General features: G+C 35.9%; 2 protein-coding genes and 1 long non-coding RNA gene across 5 annotated transcripts; 1 reads left to right on the top strand and 2 right to left on the bottom strand.

Annotated features, from left to right (window-relative positions):
• Positions 1 to 922: 922 nt before the first annotated feature.
• On the bottom strand, positions 923 to 4,890 carry LOC106616223 (beta-mannosidase). The gene is made up of 12 exons (XM_014232788.3): positions 4,668 to 4,890; positions 4,471 to 4,608; positions 3,992 to 4,346; positions 3,780 to 3,935; positions 3,622 to 3,718; positions 3,384 to 3,564; positions 3,215 to 3,325; positions 2,442 to 2,921; positions 1,966 to 2,387; positions 1,600 to 1,797; positions 1,358 to 1,540; positions 923 to 1,291 (listed from the first exon to the last, which is right to left on the bottom strand). The coding sequence occupies exons 1-12, from the start codon at positions 4,792 to 4,794 to the stop codon at positions 1,028 to 1,030; spliced, it is 2,712 nt and encodes a 903-aa protein (XP_014088263.2). The 5' UTR covers positions 4,795 to 4,890; the 3' UTR covers positions 923 to 1,027.
• A 249-nt stretch (positions 4,891 to 5,139) lies between these two features.
• On the bottom strand, positions 5,140 to 15,094 carry LOC106616243 (beta-mannosidase). Of its 2 annotated transcripts, none has more exons than XM_014232810.3 (13): positions 14,790 to 15,094; positions 9,978 to 10,121; positions 9,564 to 9,918; positions 9,353 to 9,508; positions 9,096 to 9,186; positions 8,847 to 9,024; positions 8,679 to 8,789; positions 8,288 to 8,462; positions 7,909 to 8,225; positions 7,420 to 7,838; positions 7,073 to 7,276; positions 6,824 to 7,006; positions 5,140 to 5,720 (listed from the first exon to the last, which is right to left on the bottom strand). In XM_014232810.3, exons 1-13 carry the CDS (start codon positions 14,929 to 14,931, stop codon positions 5,379 to 5,381), a joined length of 2,817 nt encoding a protein of 938 aa, XP_014088285.3. In that variant the 5' UTR covers positions 14,932 to 15,094; the 3' UTR covers positions 5,140 to 5,378. The 2 variants fall into 2 exon arrangements, with proteins under 2 accessions (XP_014088285.3, XP_069961679.1); XM_070105578.1 differs by lacking the exon at positions 14,790 to 15,094 and adding an exon at positions 12,709 to 12,860.
• LOC138855736 (uncharacterized) lies at positions 10,230 to 11,727 on the top strand. Of its 2 annotated transcripts, XR_011394814.1 has the most exons (5): positions 10,230 to 10,716; positions 10,860 to 10,950; positions 11,028 to 11,141; positions 11,213 to 11,492; positions 11,596 to 11,726. It is a non-coding gene; the product is annotated as an uncharacterized lncRNA (long non-coding RNA). The 2 variants fall into 2 exon arrangements; XR_011394813.1 differs by having other exon boundaries at positions 10,860 to 11,141; positions 11,596 to 11,727.
• Positions 15,095 to 16,417: the final 1,323 nt, after the last annotated feature.

The following is a 16,417-nucleotide window of genomic DNA, read 5'->3' as shown; positions in this document are numbered from 1 at the left end:
ATGTATTGTTTTGCCAAGAGATTGCATAACTGGATTATTATTCCATTGTTTCAATATTCCGAACATCCGTTGGAAAGTTTCTGTACTTGACCGTCTCTTCCAATATATGTCATTCATTAGAAGCGGAAACAACTATAATATTTTTAATCAAATATCTGGAACTTTGTGCTTGAAAAAGTGTTTTTGCGGGGAGTTGTCTTTCATTATTTTAATATGAAGAAAGCTCAAGTGTAAAGTCATCGTATTTTGATGTATGAATTGTATGGTGATTTTTCGTTTCTAGCTGAGCAAACGTGCCAAAAGTCGTTTTGCTCGATTTAAAAGTGGTGATTTTGGCTTGGAAGACGAAGCACGTCCTGGCCGGCCAAGAAAGTTTGAAGATGAAGAGCTGGAAGTATAACTCGATGACGATTGTTACCCAACACAAAAAGACTTCACAGAATCTTTGGGAGTGACGCAAGCAGGCATTGCCCACCATTTAAAATCAGCCGACTGTATTCAAAAGCAATTGAGTGTATTTGGTGGGATCAGAATAGCATGCTGTATTTTGACCTTCTTCAAATTGAAGCGAGCCAATATCGAAAAACGACCGGAATTTGTAACCCGAAGCAATAATTTTTCATCATGACAACGCTCGTTGCTTTATGTTGCAAGACTGGTTAAAAACTATTTGGAAAACAGCGGCTGGGAGTTTGTGCCTCACCCGTCTTATAGTTCAGATCTTTCCTTTTCTGACTATCATTTGTTCCGGTTGATGCAGAAAGTCCACACTGGAATACGATTCAAATAGGTACAGGATATCAAAAAATGGCGTGATTCATTCTTGACCACCAAGCCAAATTGCCAGAAAGAAGGAGAAATATTAAAACTTACACCCTACTTGTATACTCTAACAACTTGAACAAATTAATAAAACACAATATTTCTTAATTTTTCATGCTTATTTGTTTTTCTTTTCAAAAATTTGTGTATTTTAATCATATGAGAATATACTGTATATATGCTAGTTGTAGCGATATCTTCACCTTTAGGAAATAAATTGATGCATGGTTTTAATTATCACATTCGAATTCTGTAGAATGATGCATTCTGCCGCGTTGAATAGTAAATTCACCTTTGTGGTGGGACTGGTTTGAACAAAGCCGTTATGTGATAGCTTAAACTTTCCCACCTTCGGATGAATAATATCAATGACAACAAAGAATGCTGGTCGCTTTACAGCGATCTTCAAAGTATAGGCATTCTCGTAGGACTGGTCTTTTTCAATGCAGTGCATCCATTGTAAATCATACTAGAAAGAAATATATAAAAGTGATAATAATAAAAAAAATAAAAAAAATATTATAACGACACTAACAGCCAGTTCAGGATCGCTGATGCCTTCAGCTTTATTAAAGGACATTGGAAAGAAGTAGGTCGACGAGATTTCAACAGATCCCTTGTGTAGAATAAGCTTCAAGAAGGTGTTCTTTTCGGTAGTTTCATTAGTGAAAATTTTGTTTTTGGCAAGTGATTGTATGTTAGTTGCGCTGTTGCTTTTCTAAATTTGCAGAAAAATGGTTATATAGTGTCTTAATTGATTGAATGAGCAAAACCTACCAAGCTCGTGTTAATTTTGGTATAATTCACCGCCGTCAACTTGTCGTATTTGATAAGTTGTACCGTTACATGCACACTTTCGCTGCCTACTTCCAATTGATCACAAGCGATCGTTACATTAATAGCATTGTTATTAGTGTCAGGTAAAGCAATGATCGTTATCGGTGCCAAGAATTCTTTAGACCAATAATAGGCGAGCTGTGGACGTAAGAGAAAGATATTTTTGGAGAGCTTAGTAGTGCTCTATAGAATAAATGCAATGAAACAAATGCATCATTTTTATGATGTCTGGTAATATGTTGATCACTAATGTGACTCCTTATAAAACCTAGAAATCAAAGTTTATACCGAAACAATGGCAAGTACCTTATAATTGCCGAAGAAATCAATTGTGGACCAGGAGGGTGCCACCCAGACATCGTTCAGCTGCCAATAGAGTGCGCCCATGGTACGATGCTCGGTGTTTCGTAGACTGCGATACCATTCGGTTTCAACTTTTAGCGCCATTGCTTGTGCGATTTGACTAAAATAAATCAGTGCATCGGTATAACGTGCGTCTTTCGTCAGCGGTAGCGGTAGATTGGGGCGTATCAAATTCACAATCGGTAGCATGGCCATGGGATGATGTTGACGATGACGCATTATTTCCATTAAATTATCCCCGGCCAGCATGCTGCGCTTCCAAGCTTCCGCGCGCGGTAAACTCTGGAAGCCATACTCGGAGACAAAACGTGGCGTGGGGTAAATATTGACATTCCAACCGTTTTCGTGTACCACAAAGTAGTGGACTGCAATAATATTAAAGATAGAGATTAGATCTGTATAATATAGCATCTGTTTACCATCGCCATATTGTGCGCTTTGTGGATCCGGTGAAATGTAATTGTACTTCTCTCCACGTTTCCCTATCGAGGGTGTTGAGAACAGCGGCGAAATGCGTGCGGGATGTTGCATTGATTTCAATTGTCGAATCACATTGTTCATATATAATGAACGGTATTCATTCTCGAAACGCTTCTGCTCAACGAGCGTGCCATACAGGTTTTGAGCCAAGGCCAGCTCGTTTTCACTGTTGGCGACTAATACAACCAAGCTGGGATGATAGGCGATACGGCGCGCGTTCTGCACCACCTCGGTGCGGACAGAGTCAAGGAAAGCCGGGTCAACAGGATACATGGCGCTTGCGAAGGTCATATCCTGCCAGATTAGCAAACCCAATGTGTCAGCGAGTTCATAGAAGAGATCGGATTCATAAATGCCACCACCCCAAACGCGTAACATATTCATATTGGCATCCTTGGCAGAAGTGAGCAGGTGCTTGACTGTGAGGAAATAGAGATGTTAGAGTTTACTGTTAAATTTAGGAGTTTGTTTTTAGAAATTTCAGCATTTTCACCCTAAAAACTGAAATGTTAAAAGTGAAATGTAAAAAGTTTGGTATCTATTAAACAAAATTCAGACCAATAATCGCAACCACTGGCAGAAGTAGGTCCCTGACAGCAGAGACCAAGAGCGTCAGTCATCGGTTCTGAATCACTTTCAAAATATTTCTTTATAGTTTCGAGAAATGATTCTAAATTCACACGCCTTTCTATTATCAATATTAAGTACTTACGGCGTTCGGGATCTTGCATTTTCTCCGGCAGCACGTGCGATGGCATATAGTTAGCGCCCTTTATAAAGATGTCCTCGCCATTTATACGGAAGGAGAATGTGTAGCCGTTACCTGAAAAGATCAGGCACAGTTACTCTTTGCGCTATGAAAGTTCGTTTCAAATTCTTACGATTTGTTAGCTCCTGTTCCACAAGTTCTATTGTACGAAAACCTATGCGAACTGATTTTTGCGAGACTGTTGGCGAATCTATGTTCGGACCTTCGTTACTTAGCCATGCATTGAGCACAAAATTAAAGGTGTATAAATTTTGGCTGCCAAAGCCATTAGGCCACCAAGCAATAACGGAGTTCTATATATGTAAGTAATTTGAAGTATTACAAAATATATAAAAATTTGTCTAGCTTACCAAAGGGAAAGTTTGTGAAAACATTATGACCGGATTCTTACGCATCAGACGTTGCTTTGTGTAGTCCTTAATGATAACTGGTTCGTCCAAGAGACCACTATAATAAAGAAGAACATAAACATAACGAATATTTGTGCATATTTTAATTGTAAACTCACAAAGCGTAGAACTTGAGCTCAGCAAAGAAGTCCTCTGATCCACCCACATCAACGTACACATACATCTCTGCCTTCCAATGCGTTTTCGTGCGGCTGATGACCACATCCACATCACGAATAATCGCCACATCGTAGCATTCCAAGTACACGGATTTCCTATGAATGGCAATTAGGTTAGGTCTTTTAGACGTTTTCATCCACTTTCAACCTACCAAATTCCCATTGAAGGCACCGCTGGGGCAAAATCCCATGAAAAACTAGTCTGCATCTTTCGCAGCATATTGACATTACACTCGCCATGATAGCGATCGGAGGGACAATTCGGCGGATAAGATGTTCCATTAACAGCGAAGTCTGCGGCACGTTTTTTAGCCGTCTGTATCGGTGAGAATAGCTGCACTTCGATAACGTTGTCTTCGATCAGCAATTTGGTTATGTCGAAGCTATAGCGTACGAACATGTTGTCGGTGCGCCCTAAGACATGGTTGTTGAGGCGTATCTCGGCGACAGTGTCGATGCCGTGGAAAGTTAAATTGCAGAAGTGCTTGGGTAAGTGGTTGCGAGAAACTGTGCGAAAGTGGGTATAGCAATGCATTTAGACATTAGAGATCTTACTTTCAGATATCTGGTGAAGTGGTACTCACAAGAATGCAGTGAGGACTAGAAAATTGAATGTTCACCAAAAATTTACCTTTAAATGTTCGCGTATAAGTCCAGTTATCAAGCGCTATCCAACGCATATTGATGTCATTGTAGGAGTTCAAAATATCCTCGTCATATAGGACGCTATAGACGCCGGATGGCAGATGAATATTACTTTTGCTTATGGCTGTAAGTAAAACCATGCTAAAGATTACTTTGAAATGTTCGTCGAATTTAAGAACTCACTCAGATTTTGATTTGTAATGCTCCAGTTGGCATTGAGATCTATAACTTCAACCAGCTCCGAGCGCGTGCCAAGGAGCAAACTAGCAAAACTAAGAAGAAAGAGGACAGCTTTCCTCTTTAATATCATATTGATACTAATTTATTATGATTACTTGTATATTTGTTTTGAGCACTTGTATAAAACTACCGTTACCGCACCGTTAAATAGTCAAATTATGACTATGAGTAAACAACTTGCGAATCCACCATTTATATGCGAACAAATTTGAAGGAAATGGTCGGGCTAAAACAGCTGTTGAATGTGCTTTCGGAATTTTTTTTTCGGATTTGCAGATAAAATTCAAGTAACTCAGACTTAGAACAGATGTCACGTGCACACTTTGTTGACCGCAGACGCCAAAAATGATAATGATTGTAAGAAAACACTTGAAACTATTGAATTGAAAGCTTCGAAAAATTGTAGACACTGTACTTTATAACTTAACAGATTATATTTACAATTTTTATAATTTACAATAACAATTATAACGTTTCACATAAACAGGTTTTGTCATATTAAGACACACCTGTGAATAAATCTCAAACACTTGTTAAATATTATATATCACAAATACGTATAAAGAGACGCACATACATTTATATGCTGTATGTAGATGTATATATAGCGCCACTTATATAACTGCTTAAAGCAGTTATCGAAATTTCGTCTTATCACAAGTCCAATTTTCGGCGTCGCCGTCTTCGTGAGCTTGTTGCATTTTGCGCCTTTTTCTCCGCGTCTGCCAACAGGTATTGATTCATGGTTTGTACCTTTATATTCTCATTCGAGATGGTCATACATTCCGATGAATGTTCGTATTCCAAATGTACGATCTTAACGGGATCTGCTTGTATGAAGCCGTTATGTGAGAGTTTATATCTTTTGATTTGTGGATGTACGATTTGTATGAACACGTACAGCGCTGGCGATTTGACACGTACTAAGAGACTATAAGCGATTTGACGTTTTAAAGAGAGCGCGTCCTCATTGCAATATCGCCAGGATATCTCGGCCTAAAACATTTGAAAAATATGTGATATAAATAAAAATGAGTGTTAATCATATACTTAGTAATTACAATGTGCTTTGGAATAAGGGATAAAAGGTAGAACTATTATGATCTAGTCGAAATTTATAGTCTGTTGAGTTAGAGGTCCTCAAGAGGTTCAGAAAAATGTGCGATATAAAGACATGAAGCAGCCTGTGTAAGGGTTGCTAGTCATGCTACTAAGTCATGTCTGACTGATGCGCTGAATATGCTCCTGCATCAACTGCCCATAGACGTCTTTACTCGGAAAGTAGCAGCAAGATCTACTATAAGAATAAAGGAATTAGGAGGTTGGAACAGAAAGGATTATGGACATAGCGCCATCTTGAATCAGCTAAACAAATCAGGTTATATCCTCACAAGGTTAGATTTAATATTGTGATTGAAGGGGAGGATGATACAACCTCCATCTATACCGGCGGATTTAAAATGGATAGTAAGATTATAAAGGTCCTACAATAGTAAATCAAAATGGTGCATTGAGCCCTAATTGAGCCCATGATAGCTGCACTCCTACCTACACACCTAGGATATGAAGGCTAACAACTCAAACCATAAAAATAAAAATATAATATAAAATGGGTGTCTTAGTTTGGCACTTGAATATCAGATCATCACTTCAGCACTTTTTATGTAGTTTTTTTTCTAAGGCTCTGATTGCTCCAGCTATGGTTTAAATATTCGAAACCCACCCAAGAGTCGTCATCTAAAATCAGCAAATCCTTAACTTTCATACATAGTGCAATTCTGGCAAAACTTTTGTGATCTGAACCAAATTTAGTTTAATGGAGAAGTATGACATTTTGAGGCTAGAAATACTTACAAGCTTCTGCGTCAAATTTCTGTTGTTCTCACAAGAGTTTCAAATACAAGTATTGTTAAAAATTCTGCAAAAAGTTCGCAAGAACCTGAATAACTATTATAGATATCTATGAGTATATTTTGTTTATTGAAACTTTTTATCGAAATCAAAAGGTGCGTTAAGAACATGCTTCGGATGAACTTAGTTAAAAACTGCGTCTTATTTGCTTAAAATATAATATATAAGATATACGTAGAAGTACTTACCGTTATTTCCGGATCGGTTATGCCCTCAATATTCTTTAAATTCGTGGGTAAGAAAAATGTTGACGCCACTACTTCGTCGTTAGTATTGCTCAGCGTAAATTCTAAAAAGCAATTATTAACTGTAAATGGAGAAGATATGATTTCATCCAGTGGCACAGAGCGCGTCTGCGCCGAATTTGTCTCCTAAAACATGAGGGATGTCAAAATTATGAGTTAATTTAAAGAGATTCCATACACATTTGAACTCACCAAAACTTCATTGCGGGTAAAAGATTTTCTGCTAATCAATTTATCCCAATAGTAGAGATTTATCGATTCCACATATTTGCGCGCATCCGAGTATCCCGTGTACTCTTCTCTGATCAAAGTTATATTGATGCTTTTATTGCTGGCGTCATTCAAAGCGACTATATAAATTGGTGCGAAGAATTCCTTGGACCAATAGTAAAGAAGCTGTAACAAAAGATAATAATTAAGTATTCATTATAAAAGTTTGGCAACTCTAAATTTCTGTTATTTTTAGAATTATTTGACTTGGCCTTAATTGGTATGAATTAACTGCAGTTGTCATATATTCTAAACCAAAGCTTATGTACCTTATAATTGCCGTAGTAGTCAATGCTGGACCAGGTGGGGGCCACCCACACATCATTCAAATGCCAATAAATGGCGCCCATCGTACGATGATCTACGCTCTGACTGCGAAAGAGATCTGTGCCTGTTTTAACGGCTATGGCTTGTGTAATTTGACTGAAGTAAACTAAGGCGTTGATGTCCTGTTCCCAGCTGGAAGCATGGAAGGGTATATGGCGTTCGATTAAGTGCAACATCGGCGTCATACCATGCGGGCTGTGTTGCCGATGTTTGATCAAATCGACTATGATGTCGTTTGTCGTCATTGTCATATTCCACGATGTTATTGCTGGCATACTCTGAAAACCATATTCACTAACAAAGCGTGCGCGTGGGTATATATCTGGATCGCAACCATCGATATCTTTCTTCCGAAAATGGACTGTTTAAAAAAAGATCGAAAGGATTAAAATATTATTAACTTATCTACTTTCTACAAATATACAACTTACCATCGCCATAGTTGATGCTCTGCAAATCGAGTGGCAAATCTTTTTTGTTCTCCTCAATACCCTTCGATGGTGTTGAGATCATTGGTCCAGGACGCGGATCGAAGGAATTGCGTGATATGACATTTAGCTCCGGTTTAACCGTGCCTATGAATAGTTGTTTGTACTCATTTTCTAAGCGTTCATATTCTTGCTCCGAGCCAAAATCATTTTTATGCGACACAAGATATAATTCGATCTCATTGTTTGTCACTATTAATACTAACGATGGATGTGACGCGAGAAATTTGGCATTCTGCGATGTTTCAACACGAATTGAACTATTTAAAATAGGTTTTATTAGAGCTCCTTAATTTAGTATGGAATCATATTTTTTACTTACTCGAGGAAGAGGTTAGTAACTGGATAAGTGGCATTGGTGAATGCCATATCCTGCCAAACCATCAAACCCAACTTGTCAGCGGTGTCGTAAAAGGTTTTAGACTCGTAAAGACCTCCGCCCCAGACACGTATCATATTCATGTTCGCCATTTGGGCCGATCGCAAAGTATGTTCCACTTTGTTGAGAAAATATTTATATTAATGAATTATTAAATTATTTTTAAAATGTGTTTGATGAAAGATAAATGTTATGGCGCTTTGCCGGCAAAAAGTTGTCTTTAGTGCCTCGCTAAACTGACGTCACACAAAACCACGCATCATATGTAAGTATATTTTTACATTCAATCTTCATAATCTCAAACTTCTGTTGTTGTAATGAGTTTTAGACTCACCATTTTCAACGTCATCATACTTCTCGGGTAATATGTCAGCGGGTAGATATGCCGCACCCTTTATGAAAATTGGCACGTCATTGACCTTAAAGTAGAATGTGCGACTCTGTCCTGAAAAATATTTATTTCTTTATATATACATTTTATTCTGACTGAAAAGCTACCCACCTTCTTCGAGATCCTCAACTAATTCCACAGTTCTAAAACCAATATAAACTAATTTTTCTGAAACAGTTTTTGCCCGCAATAGTGGTTTGTCCATGTTAGCCCAACATATCGCGGATACAAATATTGGGTAGAGATTTGGTTCGCCATAGCCATTAGGCCACCATAATTTGACGGAATTCTATATGTTCAGTTGCACAACTTTTGAGATTATTTAACTTTAATTCATTGTTAAGGTCTTACGAAGCTTACCTTGGGCACCGGTACTTGGAATGTGACTCTAGGCGATTGATAGCTTATGGTCTTTAGACCCACCACATATGGATTTTCTTCTAATAGGTCACTGAAATGTCAATAAAGGTTTATAGTACTTTAAAAATTCGAAAATAAGTCTAATCGGGTAAGTGGTCAATAGTGACTTCATTTGGTCGAAAAAAACCATATTTAAGATATTATGATTTTTGTTATTAGTTCTGTATTGCTTTGGGACCATCCAGCTTTTGACTTACGGTGCAAATAACGTAATATTTCCAAAGAAGTCATACGATAGGCCCGTATCGAAGAAAGCATGTACATCCATGATCCAGTGCGTAGTATTAGGCTCCACAGCAATATCGACTACACGCAAAATAGCGACCTCATAATACTCCAAAGTTATAGTTTTCCTAAAAAAAAATTTTTTATTGACTTCAAAGATTAAATCCAGTGTATGTAAACTACCATATACCCATCGAGGGTATCGCCGGTCCTACATCACTGCCGAAACTCATCTGCATCTTACGCAATAGATTTCGATGGCATTCGCCTCTAAAAGACTCCGGTGGGCATTCTGGTGGCGCTTTAAACCATGATCCTCGATCGTTCGCCAGCGTTTTGGCTGCCCAGATAGGTGATTTGATTTCTATTTCCAGGACATTTTCTTGTTTTAAAAGATGTAGCACATCGAAATTGTAACGTATAAACATATTGTCCGTTTTGCCAATACTTATGCCATTTAGTCTGATGGTCGACACCGTGTCAATGCCGTAGATCGTCAAATTGATCACGTTTACATTTGCAAAGTCTTCTTCTTCGACTGGAGTTAATCGGTTATTATGTTACATAATTGCATATGGAGTGTAAGGTTTATATTACCGTTGAAATGCTTCGTAAAGGTCCAATTATCGTATGCGATCCAACGCAGATTTACATCGTTTTTCGATTGCAATACATCGCCGTATGTTGAGCTCAGCGCCGAGTATACGCTAATGGGAATTTTGAGTCCCGACTTTGTTATTGCTACGAGTGAGGAGAGGAATAAGTTTTGGAGTTATTTCATAATTACTGCTATTTCTTTAAATAATGATATACATATGTTCTTTGAAACAGATGTCAACACTTTATAAAACTGGCTTCCCGAAATCTTTTTCGAATTTGTTTGGTTTGAAGTCTGTTCTGTAATGTTTTCTTTATTTGACTAACGAAAAACAATAAGTGATAACCTTTTCCGAAATGCTTTTATTTTAGGCATTTACTGCACATTACAAACTTTATGATTTGGGTCTAAATTGTTGTACTATTATAGATGATGTCACTGTACGATCGGAGAACGGTCAGAAGAAGATCTAGAAAATATTTCGAAGACTTTTCGTAATTTCATTAAAATAACGACGAAGATAATGATGTTGATGGGAAACAAATCAAAAGTGCAGTCTTGAGGAAGACGGTCATGATGAAGAGCTTGAAGTGCCATATCCCTCGAGCCTGTCCGTTCCCATGACAGTCGGGTCTACGTAACCGGAACGGACCCGGATTTTATTCGGCCAAGGACTGTCAACTCAGCAGAATTCTGCCGCTACAACAACAGCAACAAGCCAAGCTAGTCATCGTACAGGTAAGAAGGGGCTTATATGGAACAAGAAAAAATTTAGTTCGAATGCAGATTAAACATCTTTCCGATCCAATATTACGTAACCACCGAAATTAAAAGATCATTCAGGTACTGACACTTCTTAATTGTTTTTCCATATTTTATAGCTCCGGAACTGATAAAAAAATGGTGGTGGAGGCTAATCTCTATGTATTGCAAAGTAATATTGATAAGCCCTTAAAAGTCAATGAAATAGAGGTGAGGAAGTTCATATCTATTTTGCTATACATACATGTCAGTGATAAAATATGGTAACGGGCGCCTCCATTGTTCAGATAAAGTTGGTTTGGAATCAATAAAAAATACTAATGACATAACTGATATGAGACCATTCGCAGATGCCTCCATTTTAATAATTATGAAAAACATTTACCCCAAACATGAATATGGTATGTTACTTGGCTCAACATAAGGCCTATTATTAGTTGTTTATATGAAAGATTTGGTACTATTCTCACAGATCAAAGATTGACCATTGATGAAAAAATGTGTGCTACGAAAGTTGCACATTTTATGAAACAATATCTTCCCAATAGGACACATAAATGGGGGTTTAAACTTAAACTAACGAAGAATAAGTAACTGACTTTGAAGTGGTTGAATTAGTAGTTGTTACCTGAAAAAACAACAAAGTGGTGGCGTTTCTTTCATCATGTGTTCGGGCAGATGATGCTATATACAGCTCGTGTTTCAAATGGAAAGATTTGACAAAACGGAAAACCAGAAAATTTTCTGAAATTGTGTGTATATAATTTCCAAATACATTTGTTTTTTTTTTCAAATCGAACACAAAATCTATACTTCCACAAAAAAAAAACTCAGTTTCAACATTATTATTTTTAGAATCGGGGTTAGCTTTTCGTAGGATGGCCTGTCTTAAGAAGTTCCATTTAAGAAGCCCTATTATTTTTTCAACTTCATTAGGTAAGTGTTATAAACTCAAATTTTGATTTATTATGTCTCGTTTGTGATATTTGAGTTAGATTTTTGGTAATAGTGTAAACAGGAAATTCCTGATATGACATTTAGTAATTATTTTCTTTTTGGTTGTATTTGTGATTAAATACTTAATTAATGAAATGCTTGCCAATCACAAGATAACTGTTATTAAAAGTGTAAATCAGTGGTGAGCGTTCTTGGCACAATTGTGTAAGCTGATTTCACACGTACACTTACGTTCTATCATTCAGTTGCTGTCGAAACAGCGACGAAATAATATCGCGCAGGGTCGTGCCGCTAAGGCTAATGTGCCCTGCACGAAATTCTTTATGAATATGAATGCACTTTGGTGCCATGAAAAACATTTTGTCTATTAGGATTTTTAAAGACAACGAAGTTGGGGTCTTTAGGGTCCAACATAATTCCTTTAATCGTAATATATGGTATTCTCAGATTTGCCGTTGATTTGGCTTGGTTGGTAAGGTTTTACATAATGGATCTGTTATTCATCTCCAATCACAATCCTTTGCAAAAACAAGCATTTCTGACATCCATAATCGTTTCTCAACACCGAGGAAACACCGAGCGTGATATGCGCAATACTGCCGAGTTAAAATTGTTTGCTGGATATAAATCTCTTCGATCCGATGATTTCGACCTGACTCTCGTGCTAGCAGTGTATTAGTTGGTAATTATTGCGTTATTACCATAACCCACTTATTTTTTAGACTTTTCTAATTATAATTATCTTAATTCACAATTTTTTGAAATATTATACGTATATAAGTGATTAATCACTTTCAGTTGATTTGCCTCTTGAAGAAGTACTACCTTCACTTTCAGCCAAGGCTAATAATGGTAACTTTTTATATAAACAAAAAAAGATATTGTATTGTGTAGGCTATATACATCGGAATATATCTTTATGAAAAATAAATACGTTTTATGATGGTACATTTCGTGATCGATTTTATAATATAGAAATGATAATTTGAATTTGAATTCATTTTTAATTACCAGTTTTATTATAATTCAACATTTAAGTTGTTTATATTTTATTAAAGCCGTTTAAAAAGCTCGCAGCATCTATTCCAAAATCTGTTGCCATAAAATTTTCAAATCACGATGTATCTCTGATAAAAGGTTTTAGAAATTTGTAGCCGTCTTAAACCAAAACTTCTGAAAGAGAATTACCCAAAATATCAAATAACGATGTTAGCTACTTTCGCCTGCTTTTAGTTAGTAAAACTTTATTTGCCGTGATTTCCCAATAAATCATAAAAAAATGTTCTGCAGCTTGTTTGCCTTATCTAAACTCCCATGGCACGGTTATTAGTCTTCGAAAGCCACTCAATTAAGCACAGCGTTGACATAGTAAAAAAATCGACTTATCTTATCAGCATAACACTTGAATGTTCCAGCCACTTTGTGCACTCTGACGATATTGATTAATGTAACTGAGTACTGATCATGCAGCTTAACATATATACGCTATGTTTGTGTATAAAATACACTGTGAATGCCGATAATTTATCATAAACGAAAGGATATGACGTAGATATACACTTAAATTCAATGCTAGTTATATATAGGATATTTTAATTGTCACTGTAATAATGATTACTTTTAAAGCAATTAGTTAATACTTAATACTTGTAAGAGCTTATAGTACTTCATTTTTATATATTATATTTATTTAAGTTAATTTTTTAATAGAATTTATTGCTGTTTCGATAGCCAATTTAGTGAATAAGCTTAAGCGAATATTAGAAAATTTTAAAAGTATGTTAAGTTATATTATATTGTAAAGCGGGTTGCCGTTTGATATAAATTTCTTGGAAATTTCAAAAATTCAATTTTGTTTGCATATATATCGAATGTATATTTATATCCACTTGGGAATTTAAAAACTTCTATTTCTTTGCATATATAACGAATGTAAATATAATATATTTGAAAATATTCTCCGAAATTTGAAGTTGATCCGGCAAATAGTTTCGAAGATATGTGCGTCTATTAAGAAATTTTATTCTCTGTCGACTTTTACAATTTTAAACACTTTATTTTCGAAATATTGTTCTCAGTGTCTGTATGAAAATTTTTTTCGAAACGGTTGGACCGATCGACTTGAAATTTTTACACGACCTTCTTCAATAACATATATTTCACATTTCTTATTGTTTTGACTGGTTCTTTGATCATTACTTAGATTCTTCTAGAGTAATAATACTTTTTTTGGGGCTTTGAATTTGAGATAATTTTAAGCATAAAACTCATCCTCAGCGTCAGACACTTTTTTTCAAAGGTGTTACTGTAGCTTGGCAGCGGAAATCGGATCAAGGATTTCCAAAATTTTTCAAAATTAATCACCGATTATTAAAATTCAATAAGTTCTGTGTTCTCCACAACATAGATCACAAAAAACGTATTTTTTCTGACTTGCAAGTGGTTATAACCCCCTAAGTCATTAATTGGTTTTTCGTGTTATCCGTTATACCACTTATATTTACTGAAATTTGTGACCGTTTTTTGAAGAATCACCATTGTACATTATACTTAACTATATACTATTTTGATTCAACACCGCACAAAAATTATATTGAGTTCTTTAAGTTGTTAGATATTTTTAGATTGCTGCACTGGATCACTATAGTTTTATAGAAAGGTTGGAAACTTTCTTGTTTTTTTCAAATTTTTGTATGCATATATATATGTATCTATAATCAGGTATATATATATATATGTATATATATATGCGCTTAACCATACATTAATTACACATATCACAAAAGTTTGTCGAAAAAGTAAACAAAATTGTTATCACAAAGGGTGTGAAATGAAAGTGATTTTACATATGAAATCATCACACAAGAATCGAATTGAATTGATAAGTTACAATGCGAGATTTATATGAGCTCTTTGTGGTTATAAAGACTTAGCGCTTACAATAACCACATTACTATATAGTTCTCTTTTATTTTGAAGAAGTATTTTATGATTCAAAAAATCTTGCTATATATGATATATTTATTAGGCACGTGCACGTTTTTTTTCATTTCTTTTTTAATTTCTTTTAAAATTATTCTTACTGCACTTACAGCCATTTTGATTACTCAGCGTCCACAAAGTGGTCAACTCCACCACACTGACTTTGTCGCCACACGCCAGAAAAATATTTGTTAGACTAAATAAAGCGGTTATTGAATATAAAATTACATTAAAAGCAGGAAACATTTTCATTATTTTTTCTATAGATAACACATTTCGGCAACAAATCGTGCAAAAACTACAAAAATACAAAAGAAATGATCAAAAAAGTTGTTTATTTTTATCACACAAAACGTTTGAACAATTTCTAATTAGAAATCAATCGACTTGTCGGCGCGCAGTCCCGATATCAACTAATAGACTGATTACGGAGTGCAAAAGTATGGGCCCGAGTTGCCTATGAGTAGTATGTGTATTAATTCGTACATTTGTTTGTATTTAGGAGCCCATAATTGTTATTGTTTATATGTTATATCAACTTAATTGCCATAACGCAATCGAAGTGATCGAATGACTAATATAAGGTTAAAATTAAGTACTCATATTTACCGTATGAGAGTGTGGAAAACTGAGAGGGTTTGTTGACCCACTTTTTAATTGAAGCAGGCGTGAACAGGCTTATATGAAGTTTTTGAATAAATGAAAAACATTAATTTGCATTAAAGTTTTTTTTTTTTGAAGAAGCGTGTACCATTTTAGTTCGCTTAAACTCGCTTTCTTTGATAGCGATGTTAAAACTGCCGTTAAATCTGCGAAGCGAATAATTTTGCAATATTTACCATATTTTCTTAGCTCTCTTACTTTCACTCACATATGGCAAGGATCGAAAGGACTAATATAAGCCAGACGTTGCTAAAATGGTAATCAACTTCCAATCCCTTTTGGAGCTTTTTCTCTTAACCGCAAAGACTACTCTTGACAACTTATTACTGCACTTTCAGTTTATTTGGTTTGACAGCTTGTAAAGAGTCGCCCGACTTCTGTGGTGGGGATGAAACTTTGAACCTTCGAGCTTTATAGCTTTTGATTCAAAATTGAAAGCAAGTGAGAACAGAAGCATGCAACCAAGAACATTCTCTTTAGAGACTAATAACGTCTGGGTTTTGTTTAAATGGTAATCAGCTCCATTTCGATTTTCAAATTTTGTGTCTACCAGGAGAGATTGTTGCACATAACCCCTAAGCACTACATCTGTTTTGAATAGGGAATTCGTTTTCAAACAATGAAAAGGGAATGCCGAAATAATTAAACTAAGTCACTTATACAGGACCGGAAAACGAGCTAATTCGACGGGGTTGGAAGGGAAAAGGGTGCTCGTTGAGTAGGTTTGACGGGGTATGCAAAGAGATGGTTAGTATCATTCGGAACTCTTTGCATGCCAGATATATGTTTAGTATGTCAAGGTCAATTCTGGATAGGAGGCAGTTTATTCTATTACAATATCCAGAACGTAGGTCGCATCGCTCACTCTTACACTCTGCTTTCACTTAGCTAAATGAGTGATTTTGTACGAAAATCTAAGCGGTATTACTTACTTCGCGCATCGGATGCTTTTCATAACATCATTGTGGGTCTTTAGAACCCGCTAGCTTTATACCGTTTTCGGATACAAATATAATAATTTAATTATAATCTTGTCCAACTCTAGTTAAGATTTTACTTCTAGCCTCTTTTCGAG

The sequence above is a fragment of the Bactrocera oleae genome, chromosome 2 (genome assembly GCF_042242935.1).
Source record: "Bactrocera oleae isolate idBacOlea1 chromosome 2, idBacOlea1, whole genome shotgun sequence".
Classification (NCBI taxonomy): Eukaryota; Metazoa; Arthropoda; class Insecta; order Diptera; family Tephritidae; genus Bactrocera; species Bactrocera oleae.
Note: the sequence above shows the minus strand (reverse complement) of the source record. Positions and strands in the feature narration are given on the sequence as shown.

What these genes read in the sequence shown, in the direction of transcription:
- LOC106616223 (XM_014232788.3), bottom strand. Translation starts at nt 4,794, where the DNA reads ATGATATTAAAGAGGAAAGCTGTCCTCTTTCTTCTTAGTTTTGCTAGT. An exon ending in CATTACAAATCAAAATCTGA is followed by an intron (nt 4,609 to 4,667) that starts GTGAGTTCTTAA and finishes TTTTACTTACAG; the next exon opens with CCATAAGCAAAAGTAATATT. An exon ending in CCAAAATTAACACGAGCTTG is followed by an intron (nt 1,541 to 1,599) that starts GTAGGTTTTGCT and finishes CTGCAAATTTAG; the next exon opens with AAAAGCAACAGCGCAACTAA.
- LOC106616243 (XM_014232810.3), bottom strand. Translation starts at nt 14,931, where the DNA reads ATGAAAATGTTTCCTGCTTTTAATGTAATTTTATATTCAATAACCGCT. An exon ending in GTTACTAACCTCTTCCTCGA is followed by an intron (nt 8,226 to 8,287) that starts GTAAGTAAAAAA and finishes TATTTTAAATAG; the next exon opens with TTCAATTCGTGTTGAAACAT. An exon ending in TAACCGATCCGGAAATAACG is followed by an intron (nt 5,721 to 6,823) that starts GTAAGTACTTCT and finishes CAAATGTTTTAG; the next exon opens with GCCGAGATATCCTGGCGATA.